Consider the following 20679-nt stretch of genomic DNA (forward strand, 5'->3'; position numbering starts at 1 on the left):
AGACCCCACCGGACGCAGAAAATACCAATCCCATTTAACAGCCAGCTCATAAATCTGATCCTTCAGATGCTACTCAAGGATCTTGGCATCATGCAGAGCCCCTTCCAGTATTCATCTTCCCACCGCTGCCAAGGACACGACCACACACTTAAACACCGCTGGCTGCCCTCCATCACTCTGCTCTCTACTGATGTGAAGGTGAAGGGCTCCATGGACGGCCAGCTCCTGATGGAGATGTTGCAGTTTTAGCTTTTGCTCTCAGGTGCTCTAAAAAACTGCTGACAGCTCAGCTGTTTTGTTGAATGTCATTCATTTATTTACATTATTCGGAGTGGAAGCTGATTTCTGGTGATTGGTTCATTTTATTAACAGTATGATCAGGAATGAGTAGCTGGTACACATTCATTAATAAAAAAGTCAGATTGTTATTAATCATACTTATTTTAAGACAATAAAGCCAGCACGTCCTGAACAGTCCTCATGGCGGTGAGAACAGGAAGACCGATCTCCGATCTTCTGTCTGTCCTGCTTTATTCACTCACTCTGACACATGGATGGTGTTATTTTTCTGATTTTCAGATCTGGTCCACAGAATTTTACACATCTGTTTCATCACCTCTCCAATAATTATCTCAGAATCTGAACCGAACTCGACATGATATCAAACACACAGAGGAGTAAACACTGTGAATCCCATAATGAGTCACCTTTCTCAAGAAGGAAGAAGAGAAATGGAAGCGTGTTTATGTAATCAAAACATTATTTCCCCTCCAGATTTAATTTAAAGTGTTTTTCATCTCGTGGCTGATGGGAAGTCTCTTCTGCAGATAAGAATCAGGCGGACAGCAAATTCACAAATCTGACTTTTATTTTAAAAAGAAAAAACTGCAGTGAGTCCTGCTAACTCCATCATCAGTGAACCTGAGAGTCACACTGGACTTCAACACTCACATCTTTTGGTGGTTTAAAGTCGGTCGCAGTGAAACAGCTGGACATCACGACTCCACTGAGGGATGATGGGAAACTTTCCGTCCAGATTTAAATCAAACAGCTGGTTGAAGAGCTGCTGAATCAAAACGGAGAAGGAAAACGCTTTTAACGCATCAGAGACTTTGATGATAGATGGGAAATCTCAAAATGAGAGTGAATTGGGCCAAGGGGATGGAGGTGAATGGCATTGTGGGTAATGTAGGCTCTAGAAGGCTCTTGTTGTGACACGTTTTACTTCTCTCAACAACAACAAAAAAAAATAAATTTGCTCCTCGTAGAAGTTGTCACTGCTCTCTCAGGTCTTAAAGGGCATTGTGGTGCCGAGAAGAAACTGGAGCCGTAGTCACAATAGACGTGCCCCACCTGTTTCTTCTGTTGTGTTTCGGGTGTTGAATAAAGTTTTTCTTGCTTTTGTCCTCCAGGTATCTCTACCTTCTCTTCTCCGATGACGACCACCTTCCGTTCGACCACTGGGTCTTCAACACCGAGGCCCACCCGCTGCCCGTCATCAGGAAGGACAAAACGGACAGACCCAACGAAGTGGAGTAGACGGACGTCCCGGGCCGAGTGTGAGAACTTCTGATCCTCCAGCTGTCCGTCTGAAACAGTTTAGCCATTTGGAGTCCCCGTTGGTTCCAGACGCCTCTCCGTGGGATTCCACTTCAAAACTGAATTCAGGACTGTTGGATCTGAATTCTCGCTGTAGAGTCCTGTCTTGTTCTGTTTTATGTGAATGTTCAGCTGGACGCTGACGTGTTTACTGCTGGATAATGTCCTAAGTTGTGTTACTGTGATAGATTGTCCCTCCACATGAGGACGACGCAGTTCTGTCTTCGGACTGCTGCTGCTGGTACTTCCTGTGGTAGTTTGTATCGCTGCCAGGGTTCATCTCATTCTGTGCTCATTTAGAGGGACGATCCGATCAGTTATCACATTATTCATCAGCTGTGATGTTGTTCTGGTTCTGGTGAAGGACGCCGACCAGCCGTCTTTGGGCATCAGACAGAAACACTCCAGCTCTCGTCTGAAGATCACCAAGTCGACTTGGCGGGCTGAAGGATGCTCCGTTCACTTAACACGCATCGTCTTTTCCGTCTGCTGTGCTGCTTCAACATCCAAATAGGAACCAGTTTTCTTTCACCAACACCGAGCTCCTCCTACAGATTCTACAGAAAACGTTTTTCTGAAGAAAAAAAACAGCACAGACTGATCCGTTCTACAACCCCTCTGCTTCCCCCGACTTCTTCCTCCCTCCCTTCCTCCATTCCTCCCTTCCTTCCTCCCTCCCTCCCTCCCTTCCTCCCTCCCTCCCTTCCTTCCTTCCTTCCTCCCTCCCTCCCTCCCTGCCTTCCTCCCTCCCTCCCTTCCTTCCTCCCTCCCTCCCTTCCTTCCTTCCTTCCTCCCTTCCCTTCCTTCCTTCCTTCCTCCCTTCCCTTCCTTCCTTCCTTCCTCCCTCCCTCCCTCCCTTCCTTCCTCCCTCCCTTCCTCCCTCCCTCCCTCCCTTCCTTCCTCCCTCCCTCCCTCCCTCCCTTCCTTCCTTCCTCCCTCCCTCCCTTCCCTTTAGTGTGGAGAGGGACACCTGGCCACGTCAGCTCTTTATCTGCCTCTGAATTCACTTCCTCCCCGGACGTTCAGACGAAGCTGTTTCCACTGATCTGCTCTTCGGTCCCTCTGTATCTCTGTCAGGCTTTTTGGATTCTGTTTTTCATTTTTTCACGTTTGCACCAATATTTCTGATGCAGCTATTTCAGAGCTGCTGATTTCATGTTTCAGTTATTTTCCCCAAACTTTGAATTTGTGACACAGGTTTTTATTCTTTTTATTATTAAGCTGGGAGACCTCAGATGTGTCTGTGATTACAGTATTTTGAGACTTCTCTGGAGCTTTCACTCACATCTCAGCGTCTTCCTTGGTGATTTAAAGTCACTCAGCCGTTGTAGGAATCAGAAAGACCATGAGGATTGGCTGAAAGCTCTGGGAGAAGCCAGTTAAGTTTGGTATCTGCCCCTGAAACTGAACAGACTGCAGCTACGACGGTTAGCACCTTTAAATCTGAGCGTCTCCACGTGTTAAAAACAACCTTCTTAGATTCCAGCTCACTAAAAGGCTCCGCTGAGGAAGACGCAGTTGGATCACTGGTCTCAGTGTCATCACACAGATCTCCTCTCTTTTTGTTGGTGCATCGCTTCTTCTTGTCTTCGAGCGTAGGACAGGCTGTAGGATCTTCTCTCCTCTATGAGGAGACGCAGACTCTCGACCTCGCTGTCATGTCTCACCTTTCACAACACACACACACACACACACTGGAGGCCGTACTGATTCAATACCATCATCAGGACTTCAGTTCCTTCATCTTGGGGGTGTTTGACGTTTTCTCAGTTGTGGTTTCTGGCTTTTGTGTGTTTTTTTTTTTTTTTTTGTGCGATTCATTTCCAGCATCACTCACCTGATCATTTAGTCGGGTGTTGATGGCACACACACAACTGTAGTCAGATTAATTCCAGTTTAGTCTTTAACCTAGTGCCTTCACGGGAGTCAGAGGGAGAGACAGCTCACGCAAACACAAAGGAGTCGAGTTTTAAAAACTTTGTAGCTTTAAGAGAAGATCCCATTCCTCAGATGAGGATTATACCAAAACTAGACACGGATTAAAAGATTAGTTTTACATTTTAGTGCGATATTCAATGAAACCTTTGCTTGAGAGTAGCCTGAGCTGAAAACGTGGCTTCTTTGTGATGAAGTGGAGGATCCGACCTCCAAAGGTCTGACCACATGCGCCGATTTCACAGTAAAGTCCTGATGACCTTAAAGTCGTCTCTCTCCCAAGTTCAGGTCTGGCTGACCACGAACCATCAGAGTTTAAAGGCCCGCTCACCAACAACAACTAGCAGACGACACTGACATCTAGTGGAGAGAATCTCCTGTTACAGATGAGTCCTGGGCTGAATGACTGCACTGTGATGACGACGAGTTAACTCCAAGATAACAAGAAATCCGCTCCAGAAAATGTGTAACAAACTCTAAAAAGTTTTATTTAGTTTTAGATTGAGCTGATCTTGACAGAGAGGCCCCGATCAAATCCTGCTCCTCCAAAAAGAGTCTCCAGTGTCGCGTCTGTTGGATGGAGAGTCAAAAAGTTCAGTCTACAAAACAACAACAGTGTCACTGCCTAAAATACCCTTCAGTAGATTGATTTACCTGCAGCTGTCAGCCTTCAGCCCAGGTTTCTGAGAGTATGAGAATAAATGTGAGCTGCCACTGAAGCGTCACATCCAGCAGGAAACAGTTAAACCACACAACACTGATGTGTTCAGAAAAGAAAAAACAAAGCAACACAACAACGCCAGATTAATTAAAGAGGAAAACCAGTGACGTGTTTCTGAGCTGAGAGGAATCCCTCCACGTTCTCTCCATCTCTGTCTTTCATGTTTTTCTGTTGAATTTGGTGATTTCGAGGCATTTTGTTGTTTTATCCAGGTGATGATTTATTGTCATGGTTGATTTTGTTGATTGTGTTAATTTATTCTGTTGTGGTGAACATAGGACTCAGAGGTGTCGGGATCTGACCCCCAGGTGGAGCTGTGGATTTCTAGCAACCCTTAAAATAGTCGCACAAAAGTGTTTTTTTTAAACGTCTGCTGCCACCATGACAGAGTCTGATGACAACAACATTGGTACTCTGTCAGTGTGTTACTGGAAGAGTCCACCTGGGAGTCAGTCAAACCGCCTCACAGGAGAGGAGGAGCTGTATGAATGTACCATCCAATGTGAAGTGAAGAGTATTTTTTATGCATTGTGTATTTTGTTTGTCCACTTCTTTGCGCTTTTGTTGTCTTTTATTTTGTTTTATCTACAAAGCACAAAAAGGCTAAAGCCGCGTGTGCAGGCGGAGGAGAGCGGGAGGATGATGGGAGATCTGCTGCCCGGCGTCATCCCGTGTGACCTCTGATGACCTTTGTCCAGTTGTCAAGCTCTAATTCGTGCTTCGATCTTTGCAGTGGTGGGTTGTTGTCTGTAATTATCATATTAAGTGAAAATCACTCTTCCAAAATGTGTCGGTGGGTATTTGGATGAATTTTGTTTCCTGGTTGAGGGATTTATCTCCATTTTTTTTTTTATTGAAATATTTTTCAGTGCATTTCTGCAGCAGTAAATTTCTCGGTACATTTGAGGACTTGAGGTTTGTTAAAGGAACTCGTGGAGGCTCAGTCAGGATCTGGACTTTGTAGTTTGGACTTAAAGGGCTGATCCGCTGCATTTTTCCCTGGAGGAAGTCCGAATTTCTTCGGCTCTACATGTGGTTGGACTCACCTCTGTAGGTGCCGCGCTGGATTTTAAAGTGTTTTTTGGTCTTTTCTTTCACTCTGGTCATTTCAGCCCTGAATGGGAGGAAATGCAGAAACGTTTGTGGTTGTTCATGTTGAGCCTTCAGTGTAAAATCTGCTTCAGCTTCACGTATCGTGTCATCGGGCATCTGCTTGTTGGTCCATCTTCATTTTTGCTCCCTAAAAAGGTTGAATTGTGATTTTTCTGAATATTGTGTTGATGATCTGTTGCATTCCGACAACCTTCTTATTAGTGAAAATTAAAGGGACATGCCGCACACTTTAGGAACTCACATTTCAGTCAGTCTTTGTGGAAAATGCAAACCTTCTTTCCACCACGGTGACATCCAGTCACTGCAAAAGAGTGACCTGACCAGGCGGTCAAATAATCTTCTGAAAATGTTTGGCATCGCCTTTAAAAATGTTTAAACATGTGAAACCAACCTCAGAAATGTATCTGTACAGACTATTGCTGATAATCATTCCATTGCACATAGTTTACTTTGGTTTATATGCAATATTTTAATTTTGTGGGGAAATTTGTTTTATTGTGTTAATATTATTAAAAAATGTAAATATTCCATTCTGGCAAATGAGCCGTTCTACATTTATATAAAAATCTTCTGAGCTTATGGATTAAAATGATATTAATGAGCAGCAGACTTTTTAATAAACTATATTTGTTACACTTCTATTGTGAATAAAAAAATCTTTTAATAAATGCTGCTTTGGTCTTTTTGGAGGTTCATTCCAGGTGTTTGAATGACTGACCAGTTCATCTGAATTTGAATATTTTCTGTTTCTGTTCAATCTTAAGTGATAAAAACACAAAGAAGCCGTGAACATGTTGTTTCTTTTACGGGAAACGAAAACAATCTGGACACATTTCTTTTTCCTGAAATTAATTCAGGGTCTTATCTCTGCACTGAAAGATTGAGAGCATCTTTCTTATCTGCCTGAAGCGAAGCTGTGAGACACGACGGGGCGGCCGGAATAAGAAAAGATAACCTGGCTCGTTAGTTCATCTTCATCACGTCAGCTCTGCTGCAGCTTCCAGCAGCTCAGGTCACCTCTGAGGGCCTTCAGGACCTTCAGGGCCAAAGACACGCCCGTACTGGAGCTCCACAGCGATGACCGCTGAAACACTGACAGAAGTAGAAGTAGAAGTACACACCTGAGTACAGAAGGCCTCACAACTGACAACAACGATCAGAAGAGACACAAAGAAAGGAGGAGTTCGGGTTGGCAGGTTCCCAACGTGGACGGACTGTTCAGTTTTGTTTGGCTGTAAATGGACTTTCCTCCTCAGGTCCACCAGAGAGCAGCAGAGGACCAAAGACCACCATGACACTTCTTCATCTGAAATCTTAGTCCCATCAGACATTTTCAGTTTAGTGTTTTAATATTTATGAACATCTTTTAATGTCATCTTTTTTCCTTTGTCTTCTGAAAGTCTTCTGGTGGGTTCATCTTCAGGACTCTGCTCTGTTCTGTGATGATCGCAGTCTGATGCAGGACTCTCCTGGTCCAGAACTCAGTGTGAACCTGAAACTGATCCGGCTCACTGAGATCTCCCATCCGGTGTTAGACTTTGAAGAAAACAGATTCTGGAGCGGTCCACCTGGCAGACGGATGGACGACAAGGTGAGTTCCTAAAAACCTGTTTTTGGATCAAAGAAATCTGAGTAAACACCCTCTTGGAAAAATAATGACCTGAAATGAAACACTTGATTTTTTTCCTGTAACTGAAATGAGTTTGTTCTTCACTCATTCAAACAGCAGGGGGCGCTCAGACAGCCAGGTCAACATTAATGGAGAATAAAAACTGACTTTGGTATCTTACACTCAGCGGCTGGTTGTAGATATTTTCAGGATCTAAAATTCCTTTTTAGCTGATTTGACTCAAAGTTTCCATCAGGACCACAGAACAGACATGATTTGGGATTTGGCTGCTCCCTTTAGATAATTCAGGACTTTGGTCTGGACCTGGATTTGATTTATGATCCAGACCGGACAAAGTCCACATCACCTCCGAGTGCAAATGCGTTTATTGTCCTAGAAATTCAATGTTGTGCCCACATGCTGTGTATCTGGACGTCTTTGTGAAATGGAGGAGAGCTGTTTGTGCATCAGTGCTCGGAGCCTGACGCCTGAAGCCTTTCTGTCATGGCGCTCTGTTCAAACCTCAGTGTAAATGATCAATCAGCCCTCTAATTACGCCCACACATCTGAACCCACAGAAGAAATCAGGATGAGACAAAGCTGAACCTTCGCTGATGTGCCAGAGGGCGTCCAAACATCGGCTCAAAGTCAAAGTCACTCTTTTATTTAGATGTAATGATAAATGAACAGGCGGCGCAGTGGCTCAGCGGTTAGCACCGTCGCCTGCTGGGCTCCAACCCCAACAAGGCCCCGGTGGAGTTTGGATGTTCTCCAGCTGATGGATGAGCCGGAGCTGGAGCCTCCAGTGCTGCATTTTCCACTTTAGACTCACTGATTTGAGCTCCTCTCCTCCACGTCTACCTGCAGAAGGACAGAGGACTCAGATTAACTCTGTTTAAACAAGAGGAACAGAGTGGAGCTTTAAATAGTAAACAACTTTCATTCAGCAGCTGCAGATTATAGAACAGGAGGACACACACTCCTGTGTGTGTGTGTGTGTGTGTGTGTGTGCAGAGTAAATCTGCTGAGCCACAATCACCCTGAAGGAGAAACAGTTCTTCTCTCTTGTGCTTATCTTTTATTGAACAACACAGACAAGACAGACTTTTTTACTTCGTCCTTTCACGCTCACACCGAAGAAGTTTCACTTTCTTGTAAACAATCTGACGGATGGTTCTGTTTACAGCATCTTATTGTGCTGCTGCCACGTGTGGATTTAATCCTTTACACACAGATTACAGACAGCGCAGGACTGTGTTTTCTACGTAATATTATCAGAGTTAATGCTCACCGGCACGGAGGCAAAATAAAGACAGAGAGCTCAGACAGAAAAAGAGCATTTCTTCGTTGTAGCAGCGATCAGTCTGAACAGCAGCAGACGGATCAAATTCATTTTGGGAAAAGGGGACAAACGATCTGAGAAAACATCTGTGTGATAGCTGGTCCTGAAGCTGATGAGAGCAGGAGAACGCACAAACATGATGGACCTGCAGCGGACTGTCTTTGCAGATCTGCTGGTCACAAACCAACAGCAGAAAACATGTGTGTGTTTTCTGAGCATCATGTGATTATGATCCATTTCAGGGTTTGTTATTATATAACTGTCATTATTCTCAGCGGTGTAGAGTCACAGATGAAAAAGCCTGACAGTGATTACGTATAGATACACATTAAACTGAGTGAAGCAGTAAATTAAAAGGCCTGTGCTGTGTGTTTTCCTCGTATAGACAGCAGCTGTGCCGCTCAGTGTTTCCACCCAAATATTTATCTGTGCTGCAGTTCCACCTCGACAATAATAAAACAGCAGCAGCAGCGTTGTTATTGTCACAGATATTAACCAGCAGTTTGAACTGAGAGTGATTATTTGTATTTGAGTCTTTCTGAGCCAACACTGTAATTATTTCAATGATTTCTTTTGAATATTCAGATGAACTTTCCTTTGCTGTCATTGTTTGTGTTTCTGGATTGAATGCTGTGACACACACACACACACACTGAGCACCCAGTCAACGTGTCACACACAATAATATGTCCACAATACTGCTGCTGAATGAAAGTCCACACAAAGAGCTTTGGCTTTGATCGAGATGGAGTTATTATGTGTAGCTTTATTAAAATAACAATAACGAGGAAGAATTAAAGCAGCTGAAGAAGGTCAGAAGATCAACATCTAACAAACAACCACAAGAAAATGTCTTGGCCTTCGTGCCTTCACCTCCTTCCAGATAATAATAATAATACATTTTATTTATTTACCACTTTTAAGAACTCTCAAACACACTTTACAGAATCAAAGTCAGTTAAAAATAGTACAGCTAGAGAAAAAGGAATCCCAGACCTTCCTCCTGCTCACCTGTTTCCCATCCTCCAATCAGCTCACAGTTTATGTAACAGGTGTGTCCTCTGTGAGACGTTCTCTGTTCCTGTCCTGGCTTCACGCTGGACGTCCTCCGTTACAGTCAGACGCTGCGCTCCTGCTGAAGAGGTCCTTTTTCCTCCTTGTTTCTTCACAGCTTCTCACACAGTTGGGTCTGAGTCAGCTCGACTGCGGTGCTCCAGATTAGCTGCAGCACTCATCAGGCACAGGTGGCTGCTGCTCGCTGTGTCAGAATATGTTCATGGATGAATAACAAGTTAGCTGAACTTAAAAAAATAGTCTCACGCTCCTCATCAGTACGAGGTGCCGACTGCTCGTGTACACGCTGGCTTCCATCTCTGCAGGATTTCCTTCCACTTAGTGAGATGAGGGAAAAGCCAATTTGGCTTTCCAGACTGAGAGAGTGCCAAGAAACAAAACTTTCTTGGAACTACTCTGAACGGAGTGTGCAAAATGAGCAGATATTGAAAGTTGACTTTTATGTTATTATTATTCTGCCAATAACTTATTCCACAGCGGTCCTGTTCCAAGACTTTCTGGTTATTGTCACATTTATAGTCAGTAAATATAAAAGTTAGATGTCCATGTCTCTTATTGTCCAGCCGGTCAGAAATGCTCAGCCTGCCTTAAAACGAGTCCTCAGGACTTCTGTGGCTTTGTCACCACAAAGCAGCCGATCCTGCCTGCAGTCACCATCTTCCACCACCTTCCTCAAAGTGGAGGATTACAGAGATAATTATTTTGCTTCCATTTGATTTTGTTCATGTTTTTGTCAGCAGTTCTGATTCAGCCGTTTCCTAGAACTCATAATTGTAAAAGTACAATTTGGCTTTAACAACGAGGAGAAGAAATGTTTTGTTTCAAGTGAGCTTAATATGCAGCTGCTGTCCATCTGACCAGCTATAAATAACAGCTGGCACTCAAAAACACTCAACAACAATTTTGTGTTAACATGGACGCTAGAAGTGCGATAAAGAATTGAAACACTAGCATTGTGACCTTTGGCCCTCTTTAGTGTTAAATCACTGACACTAACTGGCAGAATTATTACATTAAATCATACAAACCTCATCCAGGTTTTTGTTGTGAAACCTCACTGGTGCATAACATTGAACAATAATGTAGATTACTCTTGTTTAGATAGAAAACTGGACATAATCAGAGTTTATTGTTGTTACGGCCATTGTGCGACACAAAGATGTCATATGGAAGTATTTGAAGTGAAGCCTGCGAGTGTCGCCCTTCTGTTGCTGTGAACGGCTCTTTACTGCCGTGGCAGGTTTGATCTGTGCTTTAAATTGATCTAATACTGTGTTTCCTCTCAGACAATAACCTCCTGTGGAGTTACACAATTAAGTTCAGATTTGATCGTTTGCCCTCCAGCTTCAGGAACCGTACACTGTATATTTCAGATAGATTAGATTGTTGTGGTTATTGTGTTGTCAACCTTATTACTTTTTGGGTGAGCCACCGGCCTCTCCTAATTGGATTGTGGTAGTCTGTATTCCCTCGGCAAGAGGAAGCTCAGACCTATAAAATATTCCAATTATGAAGCCTGAGGAAGTGAAGCGGGATCTGTGCCTCCATTTTAAATCTACTATAAATAGAAATGCAGATGGATGACAAACAAGTGTGTGAATATGTTTTCAGCTGTGGAATTAATCCTCAATACCCCCCGGTGTTGGAGTGGAGGGGACAGCACATTTTTTATTTTATTTTATTTATTTTTTTTATTGCTCCCTACACATAAAAAAATTGTGCACTCAGTAGTTTGGAAAAAGAAGCCAGACAAAGTAAACCTGCCTGTGCAGCTCCTGTTTGAGTTGTGGTGGTGTGTTGGATGTCAAAGATTTAATACGCTGTACATTTTTTATTCTGTTTTGAACCTTGTATATAAAAAAAGGAAGATAGAAACTGGTTGGTTGGCTCTTTGATTGTGCAGCAGCTCTGCAGTCAGACCAGTTTTTGTCCTGAGGACATTAGACCGTTGAACAACCATCTTTATCTCACCGATATCAACGTGTCGCTTTCATAATGATTTTACTTTTCTTCAGTGATGGCTTATTTTCAGTACTCTCTTTTAGACAAATGGATTTTACGTTTTAACTGTGCACTGATTTTTATTTATTTATTTATTTTTAATGTGTAATTGTTTTAAAATCCTGAAATTGTCTCATCCTGCTTCCATCACCATTGTAACGCACTGCAGAATGGCGGTTTTGATCTTTTTGAGTCAGAACCGGCCGGCCTTTCATTACCAGTGGCTGTTTCAGTTGCCCTTATCATAAGCTTTTGTTAATGTTACAATCCATCACTCTAGTTTTGTGTCAAGTCAAGCTTTGTATGAAAGCCGCTTTAGGTCTCACCCATGAGCAGATCATTTGTCCTGAACTGGAAGAACGTGCAGAGTTGAGCAGTCGTGTGTTGGTGCAACAGGAAAGAACTTAGTAAAAAGTGAAATTTCCATTTATGATCACATTTAGAAATAAATATTTCAACCCCACCTTTTTTTTGTTTGTTTGTTTTAATCTCGTTGATTATAGCTCCGTTTGTTATGATAGCTGGGTTGGGCAGGTTGAGTTTAACACCCCAGAATGTGTTTCTGAACACAACAGGAAACAATAGAGAGCAGTCCATCATGTCATTGCATCAGGGACAATCCATACTCCCAAAGCTCCCCCCGATTTTTCTCCTGAGCATGCCTGTTTTCTGCTCCACGGTCATCCTTAATGTGTGTCAGAAACACAAACACAATACACAGGTATGGCACCCACACAGGCACATGAAATATATCTTCATTAGCTTTGCTTTGCTGTGTCGTATGGTGATTTAAAAGGTGATTTCCAGAATGCAGACGCTGTCGACGGCAGCTGAACCAGCACGTGCCCCTTCATTTTTCACTCCTCCAGTATGAATCCTGCTTGTCTTAGTTTATTAACTTTAGTTTTCTTGCCGCTTCCCAAGTTTCCCAGTTTTTCCCAGTTTTCTCTGAGTCCTGACAGTGAACTGAAACCTGCTCAGCAGCAAACACGAAGCTCTCCACACGTTTATGTCCTCACATCTTAATGACTTCAGGTCTTCAAAATAAAAGCTAAAATCCTCCTCAGGCCCACGCAAAGTGCAGAAGTATCAAAAACAGCGAGTGTTTACACAACACAGCTTAATACTCCAGTGGGTTCGTGTTGAATTGTGTTTGCTGACAAACACATCGTAAGGTCTAATATTTCTCTACAAAAGATTGCTGTTTTACATCTATTGTAATTAAACAACCACGAAGCAGTAAAGGGACAATTTAGCCCCTAACGAGATGAACAGGGCCCATTTTGTGCCTGAAAGACCCCGCAGTACAGCAGATTTTTAAATTAGTGTTTTGTCAAATTAAGTAATGTCACAGGCAAAATATCAGACTGTAAAATTTCAGCTCTCAGTGGTGATTAAAATTTTTGCGCCTTCACTGATCCTCTTGAGGCTTTTTGTGTTGTCTGCCCAGTGCGATGAGGATGATGATGAGGATGGTCACGGAAATAGTTTGGGCCTTAAAGAACATGAATAGATATCAGCTATGTTTGTTCTTTCTTCAGAATTTTCAAAATGTTCTTCTTAAAAAGTTAGAGAGGGAGTCCGATCTGATCTGGTGCAGAAGCTCCATCTTTTCAGCCGAAATAAGAATCTCTGCAAAACGCACAATGTGTGTAAATGAAGTTATGAACAAAAAAAAAAAAAAATTCAGCGAATCCTGAGAATTACTCCTGCATAATGATGTGCAGCCCCATTCACACAGTTTCCATGTCCTACATTTAATCAGATGCATTGGGAACTATCAGTGCAGTGTTATATTCTGCTGCTTCGATTGTGTTAAAAATCGGTTTTTGTCACTGAATGAATGTTTTCTTATCAAGGTCTTTGTCAAACAGCAGAATATCTGAATGCTTACAAGCAACCAAGATTGGGATGTATGCTGCATATTTTAAGGCTGTGCAATTAACCTGCATATTGTCCATTAGCTCCCTCTGAGGAATGATAAATGTCCTGTGTTGCTGGCAGGGGTGTTTGTTATACCGTCATAGTTCAGGACTTTCCATTTTGATGTGCATGTGCAATTATAGTAATTTGATTTTGTGTCCCAAGACGGGATTTAATAAATGAAAGGACATAAGACATAATGCTATTCTGCTCCAGCCCCTACCAAGTGACCTAATTTGTTGAAAAACAAAGAGAGAGCCAAGGATCCGGCTCCTTCTGAGTGTATTTTAGTTTTATTGATTTACTGATATGAGGAGGGAGGAAAAAATGTCCCCCGGCAGTCCACCTCAATGACACACGCATGATGCCAAAGGAAAGTCGCCTTCAGGGGCGCTGGGCTCACTAAATAATGGGCCTTCTCCCTATAATAGCCTCAGAGTAGTGAGAAATACTGACAACTGCGGAGGTCCATGGGGTTCTACAGTTTATCAGCTCCGGGCATGGCAGCTATTAGGTATGGAAATATGTGTCATGTACAATTAAGTAGTCCAAGAACTTCAGTTTGTTGTCCAAAGTGATCTTTCACTTTAATTGATTTCGCTCATTAATATCCAAAACCTTGAACTTCAGCATTTCGCAGTTAATGGCCTCATTACACTGAGCTGTTTCTGGAGGACGACACTGGCTGAAGTCTGCAGATTTGACAGATCAGCTGGGCTGTTACGTAACGGGAGTCCAGGATCGTGCCAGTTTGGGGGGCCGCAGCTTGGCAGCGTTTCGGGTTCATCCTTATCTGTTTTCTTGACAAAACTTCGACAAACAGGACCGATAACAATTATTCAGTTAGCTTCTTGTGAAAGCCTCAGGTGACAGCATCTGGTGTGTGTTGTGTATTACAGTCTCTCAAACCAAGGGAATTCTGGGAAACGGTGCGTGCTATCAATCTTAAACCCTTGAAAGGATTTTTTTTTTTTTTTTTCACAAAACCAACAGATGTGAGTAACCCCATGAAGCCCAGATGCCCTCTAGATGTTGGCAAGATTGCAGGTAGAAGAATTTGAGTTGTGGGATTTGTGGTCATTGATGAGAAATCAGATTTGAACTCTTCCTCTGGGAAACGTAAACGCCATCTCTTATTTGGTACCAAACCAACTAATGAGTTAAACTACAGACTGGACGACGGTGCTTTGAACACTATCACGACACCGCCCAGCGTATAACTAATCCCTGATCAAACACCACCTTCGTCATCAGCCACTGCTTCACTTTGTTCCTGACTGTTTTATTCTGTTTTTAAGTTCAGGATTTTTAGCTTTTGCTGCTAAATGCTCGCAGATGCAGGGGGTTTGTCAGAGTTTGCCCCTGCTGTGGGTTTCTGCACATTACACCAGCATCTGAGCCTGGTCGATAACTTTATGCAGTGTAATGAATCATTTCAGTACCTGGGAGTCGACTCTTTATTGATGGGCCTTGCAGCTCTTCCTCTTTTTAAAAAAAAAAATAAATAAAAAAAATCCAGATCTTAAATGCACATGTGAATACGTTTTATTGCTTTCTCCCAGTAACTACTCCAGACCTGTGTATCCATTTTGTGTTTAGCATGGCTCTTTGCATCCTCCGTTCTGTCAGAAACGCTGAATTTACAGATGTTTTTAAGTTTCTAAAGTTCCATCTTTGTCTTAAGCGTTGTCTTTCTGGAATTTGGTCTTTCTCTTCGTGTGCTGTGTTTAATATTGTAATTTACGGCCATATTTTTGATTCACTTCGACTTTTCTTGTCTGAGTCTGTGTGAAAAGTGTTTGTTTTTTAAAGGTCCTGCATAAACTTGCTATCTGTACCAACACCAATAAGTTTTCTTCGCCCTCGGAGCTTTGAAGAGTTATTGACCCACAGTAAAACAAAGACGACACAGAAATTAATGCTCTCATATTGGCTTCAGGCTTCAGTGCACAAAAGTGATTATAAAGTGTGTGTATAGTATACGTGTGTTTGTGATTGTACTTCTCACTTTGTGAATCTTTAAAGAGATGTAGCGTTAAAGTGAGCATTTTGAGGTTTTGCTGCCTCACTGAGCTTTAGGTCAAAATATAGTTGTCACCATGGATTGTTCATACTGAAGAAGTGAAGTCAATGCCAAATTGACGTTTTTCTAAACTGTGTAGTTGCTGCTACGTCTGCACAGAAACAGATTATCGAAAGCTTAGTGAAGATTATTGAAAACACAGTTGTGGCTGCAGAAATTCCAGCTGACTTATTTCAAAAGGGAACCCTGTAAAATTAAACCTGCAACCGTTCAGATTGCTATTTATATGAGCTTTTCTAATTGGCAACAAACTCCATTGCACAGCTCTGCAGTATAGGAGCACATTTCAATCTGATGGGAAATTAAAATTATATATGGCTTTCAATGCAGTACATGTGGTTCAATTTCAATACATTAAAATCAAATTATGTATCTTGCATATCGAAGAGGTTAAAAAGATATTTGAGATTTCTTTTTTCTAATTCTTTCTCAAATGCTCTTCTAGAAGTTCGACAACACAATTAACCATGAAACTGATTTCTGCACTGAATGTTTGTCATGATTCTATATGACTGAATATTATCACAGTGACGAGCAACATGTGAGAAACTGTGCTGGTTGAATCACAACACATTATGTTGATGAATGTAAATGTTTATAATACACATGAACGAGACACGTGCAGTAAACAGAAAAAAAAAATCATCTTGAACCATAAATAGAATCCATACGACATATTGTTTGCGTCATCCCTGTGATTATGACTATGTGAGGTATTGCCTGCAGCTGCCTTTCCAGTCAGTTTAAATTTTTTATTTCACTTCAGTTGAGCTTTGATGGATGAAGTGACGTCACTAAAATTCAACTTGGTGCATTCGAGAGCCGTGCACTTCATTTGACCTTTCTGCTGCTCACTTCCGAGAAGAGCAAATATGAAATTTGCCACAGATTTCTATCTTAATATTTTATGTTTTACAAACTTAACGTCATGATTATTATTATTATTATTATAATAATTATTAATTTATTTTTTTACCATTTATACCACGTTTGGCTGTCATGTTTTATGATCTTGGTGGAGCTTAACTGGAGGTGCCATGGCCGAGTTAACAATCATTTGCAGACCAGATGGTGAACCAGGTTTTAATCTTCCTGAAAACATGTGATGCCATGCAAGCTGAAGAGAATAACACCAGGTCGGGGGCTTGTATATCATCTGTCCCATGTGCCATGAACCAGGCTGGACTGCAGATTTGCAGATTCAAACTCGTGCAGACCAGCCCCATGATGAGTGATGCTTTATTTTTTACAAAAAATTTACTGCTCTTGTGTGTCCATTGTGTTTCATTGCATGGCATTTATCACTGCGTAAAAGGCACACCGCATGCAAATTCATTAGCTTGTGTACAACTCTACACAGATCATGATGACAGCCTGGATAATAATAGTAACAGTAATATGGTTCATTGTGTGGTGTCAAAGGTGGTGATGATTGTGACAGAACAGCATCGTAAATTTCATGACTAACTTGTAAAGAAATGAAGCTGAAATTAGTCAACTTACACTAAATGTGTGATTATTTCATTTTTTTTTTTGTGCTCATGATGTTGGAAAACATATTTTCAGTCTGGGTGAGAATGGCCAACCATCACAGCACAATGAGGTGTGAAAATCTACCTTGTTTCTGTGGATTAATGAAATGTGTGAAACTGCTTTGTCTCAACCCTTTAAACACCCTCAACTACCTTCTAGATTATGACATTCAGTTTGTTTTCCTGTGGGGTTAGATGGCAGGTCTGCAGTGAACTGTTTAGATTTTGGTTAATTTCACATCTCCAACCATTGTCCAAAAATATAAATTTTTTTTCACAAAAATACATCACACATTCCCAGAAGAGGAGACCACTCTGAACTGATAGATCAATAATCGAAACAGTTGGTTCGACTCCATTAGTACCTGATCATTGCAGCTCTTTTATGATTTCAATTCTATGTGTTTCATTATCATTTATTCTCATGAGATGTGAGTATCAGTCTTGCTTGATGTTGTTTTTTGACTGAAAATTGACCAAAAAGGGTGCCAGGTAAGTGTGAGTGTATCTGAGTGCGGTTAATTGGCTCAAACCTACCGTTAGACATAGATTATCAAAGCTGATTTGAAGGAATTCGATTTTGAAGACAACCCCAAAATGACATCAAGTGGGATATTACATCTACAGACAGAGATTTCCTCTCTGCATGTCTAAATGTTTTATGATGCCCTCTTGTTCGCTGCAGCGCATGTGTTGTAAAATCTAATGAAGTCAAGCAAAAAAAAAAAAAGTATTTTCTTGAAATAAGCCCTTTATCACTCAGCACACTTAATGTATTCTCCAAACAGTCAAAATGAAAACGCTGTTTCTTTTTTCTGGGCCTCAGGAGGTTAAACAACACCCGGCCTTTGAACGTCACATTCACCTTGGCTGATGTGGCCGTTTTTTCCGACAGCCCCTGAACGCCGCTCCCAGCTTACTTGAACGCAGCACGGACTGTTGAGGTGATCCATGGCAACAGCCGAGCGGCGACCAACCGCCGAGCCGCAGACCGACCTCCGTCTCCGGCTCAGCTCTCCGCTCCGTCCCCCGCCAGAATGCACCGAGGAGGACTCGCTCCTTGACGGCTCCAGCTGAGAAGCATCCGTGCCAAGGTGACCGACCAGGAGGTGGTGGAGGTGGTGGTGGTGGAGGAGGAGGAGGGGTGTGAACCAGCCAGCCTGCCTGCCTGCCCGCCTGCCCAGCTGCCCGGAATCAGCGCCGGGTGACCGGCCACAAGCTCCCCGCTGCTCGGGCCGCCGCCAACGGCTGAACTCTGAAGGGACGGGATGGTAGTAACCGACATCTGAAAAACAGGAGAACAGAACAGAAACAAACAATTTGGTGTTTCATTAAGCGGACGCGAGTGAAAATGAAATGTCTTTTTAAGAAGCTGGGCGCTGAAAAGGCTTTCCTTTGAGACCTCCGGACACCGTCCCGGTCCCCTCCGCCGCCGCCGCCGCCGCCGCCGGTCGTCTCACCACCGCCGTCCAGTCCACCATCACCGGCCGCCTCATCGTGGTGAAGATGGCGACTGGGTCGGGTTGGCAGCAGTACTACTGCCCCGCCGGTCCGGGGAAATTTACTTCTCCCTCGGCTTCCGGCGTGTCCTTCCAGTCCGGCATCGCCATGGAATATACCCAAGACCTGCACCTGAAGATGAGCAAGAAAATAGCGCAGCTAACGAAGGTAAGGGCCTGGTCCTCTCTGCCCCCCCGGGTTACACCCCCCCAGTCAGCCGCAGCCGGGGCACCGAGCTCCGTTCGGAATTCACTCCACTTAGGAAATGATTCATGACTTTTACACATTATTTGGAATATTCCAACTTCTAGTCCAGGCAGAAGATCACTTCACTCGCTGCCTCCTCAGCCGTATTTCGGCGGAGGTGGAAGTGAGAGCAACGCCGGAAATCGTTGGTGAACTTTGATTTTAATCGACATGCCTGCTCTGGCTGTCGTTTTGCTTTGCACCCCGAAGTGAAGAGCAGCTCCGGCCCTTTTCTTTAAACGCCTTAAGGGGCACGGATGGAGGATAAATTCCGAGTTAAAATACGGACAAGTGTAAAAGTGTGGCATTCTTGAACGGAGTTTGGTGCGCTCTTCTGCTGGCTTCCTGAGGGAGAACCCCTCTGCTCAGATCACAGATCAGTCACATCAGTCATCCCCCACCTATGGCAACACACACACTGCAGGCATTTTGTTGCACTTGCTCCCTGTAATGTTCTTTTACAGGCCTTATAAATAATCCTGCAGCTGAATAAGATCACTTCCTCCCAACTTTGATTCCCTCTTGATGCTCTGAAAACGAGACACAGGTTGAAAATATGGCACAAACATGATGGATAATGGTGCATTTGAATTTGGCCTTGCAGTCATGTCGTTCCCTTCCTTTATTTGGTTATTTGGAGTGTTTTATTTTGTCTCTTTCCATTTCCCTTGTGTTGCCAGAGAATATGTGTGGTGAATATGAATTTTAGTGGCTGTTGATACACGTTTCACGTACATAATTACGTACACTGTATGCAATCTGCATATTCAGATATGTATGCAGTTATGTATATCAACATTACTGAGAATGAGCTCACTTAAACGTTTAACTTTCTTTGCTCAGCAGACTATAGTTTGTTGTACCTCTACATACAGCTCTGAGCTTTCAAGGGCACCTTACAGTTTTTTTTTTTTTTTTTTTTTTTTTTTTTTTTTTTACCCGTGGCGTCTCGGCTTTCATCACTCACTTGACATAATGACAGAGTTCCAACTTCTAACACAGAGCAACGACCTCTCCAATATTCAGTCGGCGTCAAAGCATGTTTCTGACTCCAGCATGTTATTATCATCAAGCTGGAGGTCTCTCGGTGCCTCGCATGTTTTTTGGAGATGACCTCCTCTTGCTACTGAAGGATTTGACAACTTCCAAGTCCTCCAAGGATTGGCTGCCGACTCTCAGCTGTAAGATGTGTGCTCTCGGTATATCTCTTTGTGCTGAGGAAGTGGAGACAAAAAAAAGCATGTATACCAAGCCGTAGTGCAGTGTGGGCTTATTCAAAAGGAACTGCCATGAACATTGCTCACATTAGATTTCCTCCTTTTTCTACTTCTTACTATTCAGTTTTACAACGAGCAGATTTAATATCCATCTACTACCACACATCCTGAGCCCCTCCCATTTATTTACCCTGCTGTAATCTAAAAGCATCCATCCTTTGCTCAGCCAATAATGTAAGGAATCTTAGTGTAAACAGTTTTAATGCTGTATTATTTCAAATAATGTCAATAAAATAAGTGCTTGTCAGAAGCAGTTTTGTTCACACTGTGCTTCCACTTTCAGACGTTATAGCAGATGTCTCATAGTGGCTGGTTTTCCATACATAACTGAGCAGATAGTTTTACCAGAGTTTATGCTGAATATACATAAACCCAATCAGCGCTGCTTTGGTGATTTGCATGTTAAAAGTAGTCAGCCTGTAGATCTCTCAGCTAGAGTTGATTTAATCTGATTCAAAACTGCACTGGTTTGCATATTTATTTGAACAGTGTTTTATACGGGATAAAGTATAGCATAAATATATTTAGGGTTAGCTACAGCTGCTGGGACAAATTTTCACCAAGGGGGAAAAACACCAAATGGATGACAGAACAATGCCAAACAAGGTGTTAAAAAAAAAACAAAACCAAACATGATAATTAGGAAATATAACGCTTGAAACACTAAAGTAAGCTCGCTCACCGGCTTTGAGTGGTAGGTCACAGAAAGGGAACTAATGCCTTT

At 42.6% G+C, this 20679-nt stretch overlaps 2 protein-coding genes and 1 long non-coding RNA gene across 4 annotated transcripts in view; all 3 read left to right on the top strand.

Annotated features, from left to right (window-relative positions):
- The window catches only part of man1a1 (mannosidase, alpha, class 1A, member 1), a 98624-nt gene extending 96332 nt beyond the window's left edge, over positions 1 to 2292 (top strand). Inside the window, exon 12 of the mRNA XM_029496920.1 lies at positions 1413 to 2292. Coding sequence (XP_029352780.1) covers positions 1413 to 1539 — 127 coding nt within the window. The 3' untranslated portion in view covers positions 1540 to 2292. The remainder of the gene's footprint in view (positions 1 to 1412) is intronic.
- Positions 2293 to 2431: 139 nt separating this feature from the next.
- On the top strand, positions 2432 to 6063 carry LOC115037841 (uncharacterized). Its single transcript, XR_003840475.1, has 2 exons — positions 2432 to 4990; positions 5125 to 6063. It is a non-coding gene; the product is annotated as an uncharacterized LOC115037841 (long non-coding RNA).
- Positions 6064 to 18051: 11988 nt separating this feature from the next.
- fam184ab (family with sequence similarity 184 member Ab) overlaps positions 18052 to 20679 on the top strand; it is a 95084-nt gene continuing 92456 nt past the window's right edge. For both annotated transcript variants that reach the window (XM_029496232.1, XM_029496233.1), the window contains exon 1: positions 18052 to 18600. In XM_029496232.1, coding sequence (XP_029352092.1) covers positions 18439 to 18600 — 162 coding nt within the window. In that variant the 5' untranslated portion in view covers positions 18052 to 18438. The remainder of the gene's footprint in view (positions 18601 to 20679) is intronic.

The sequence above is a fragment of the Echeneis naucrates genome, chromosome 24, assembly GCF_900963305.1.
Source record: "Echeneis naucrates chromosome 24, fEcheNa1.1, whole genome shotgun sequence".
In the NCBI taxonomy this organism is placed as follows: Eukaryota; Metazoa; Chordata; class Actinopteri; order Carangiformes; family Echeneidae; genus Echeneis; species Echeneis naucrates.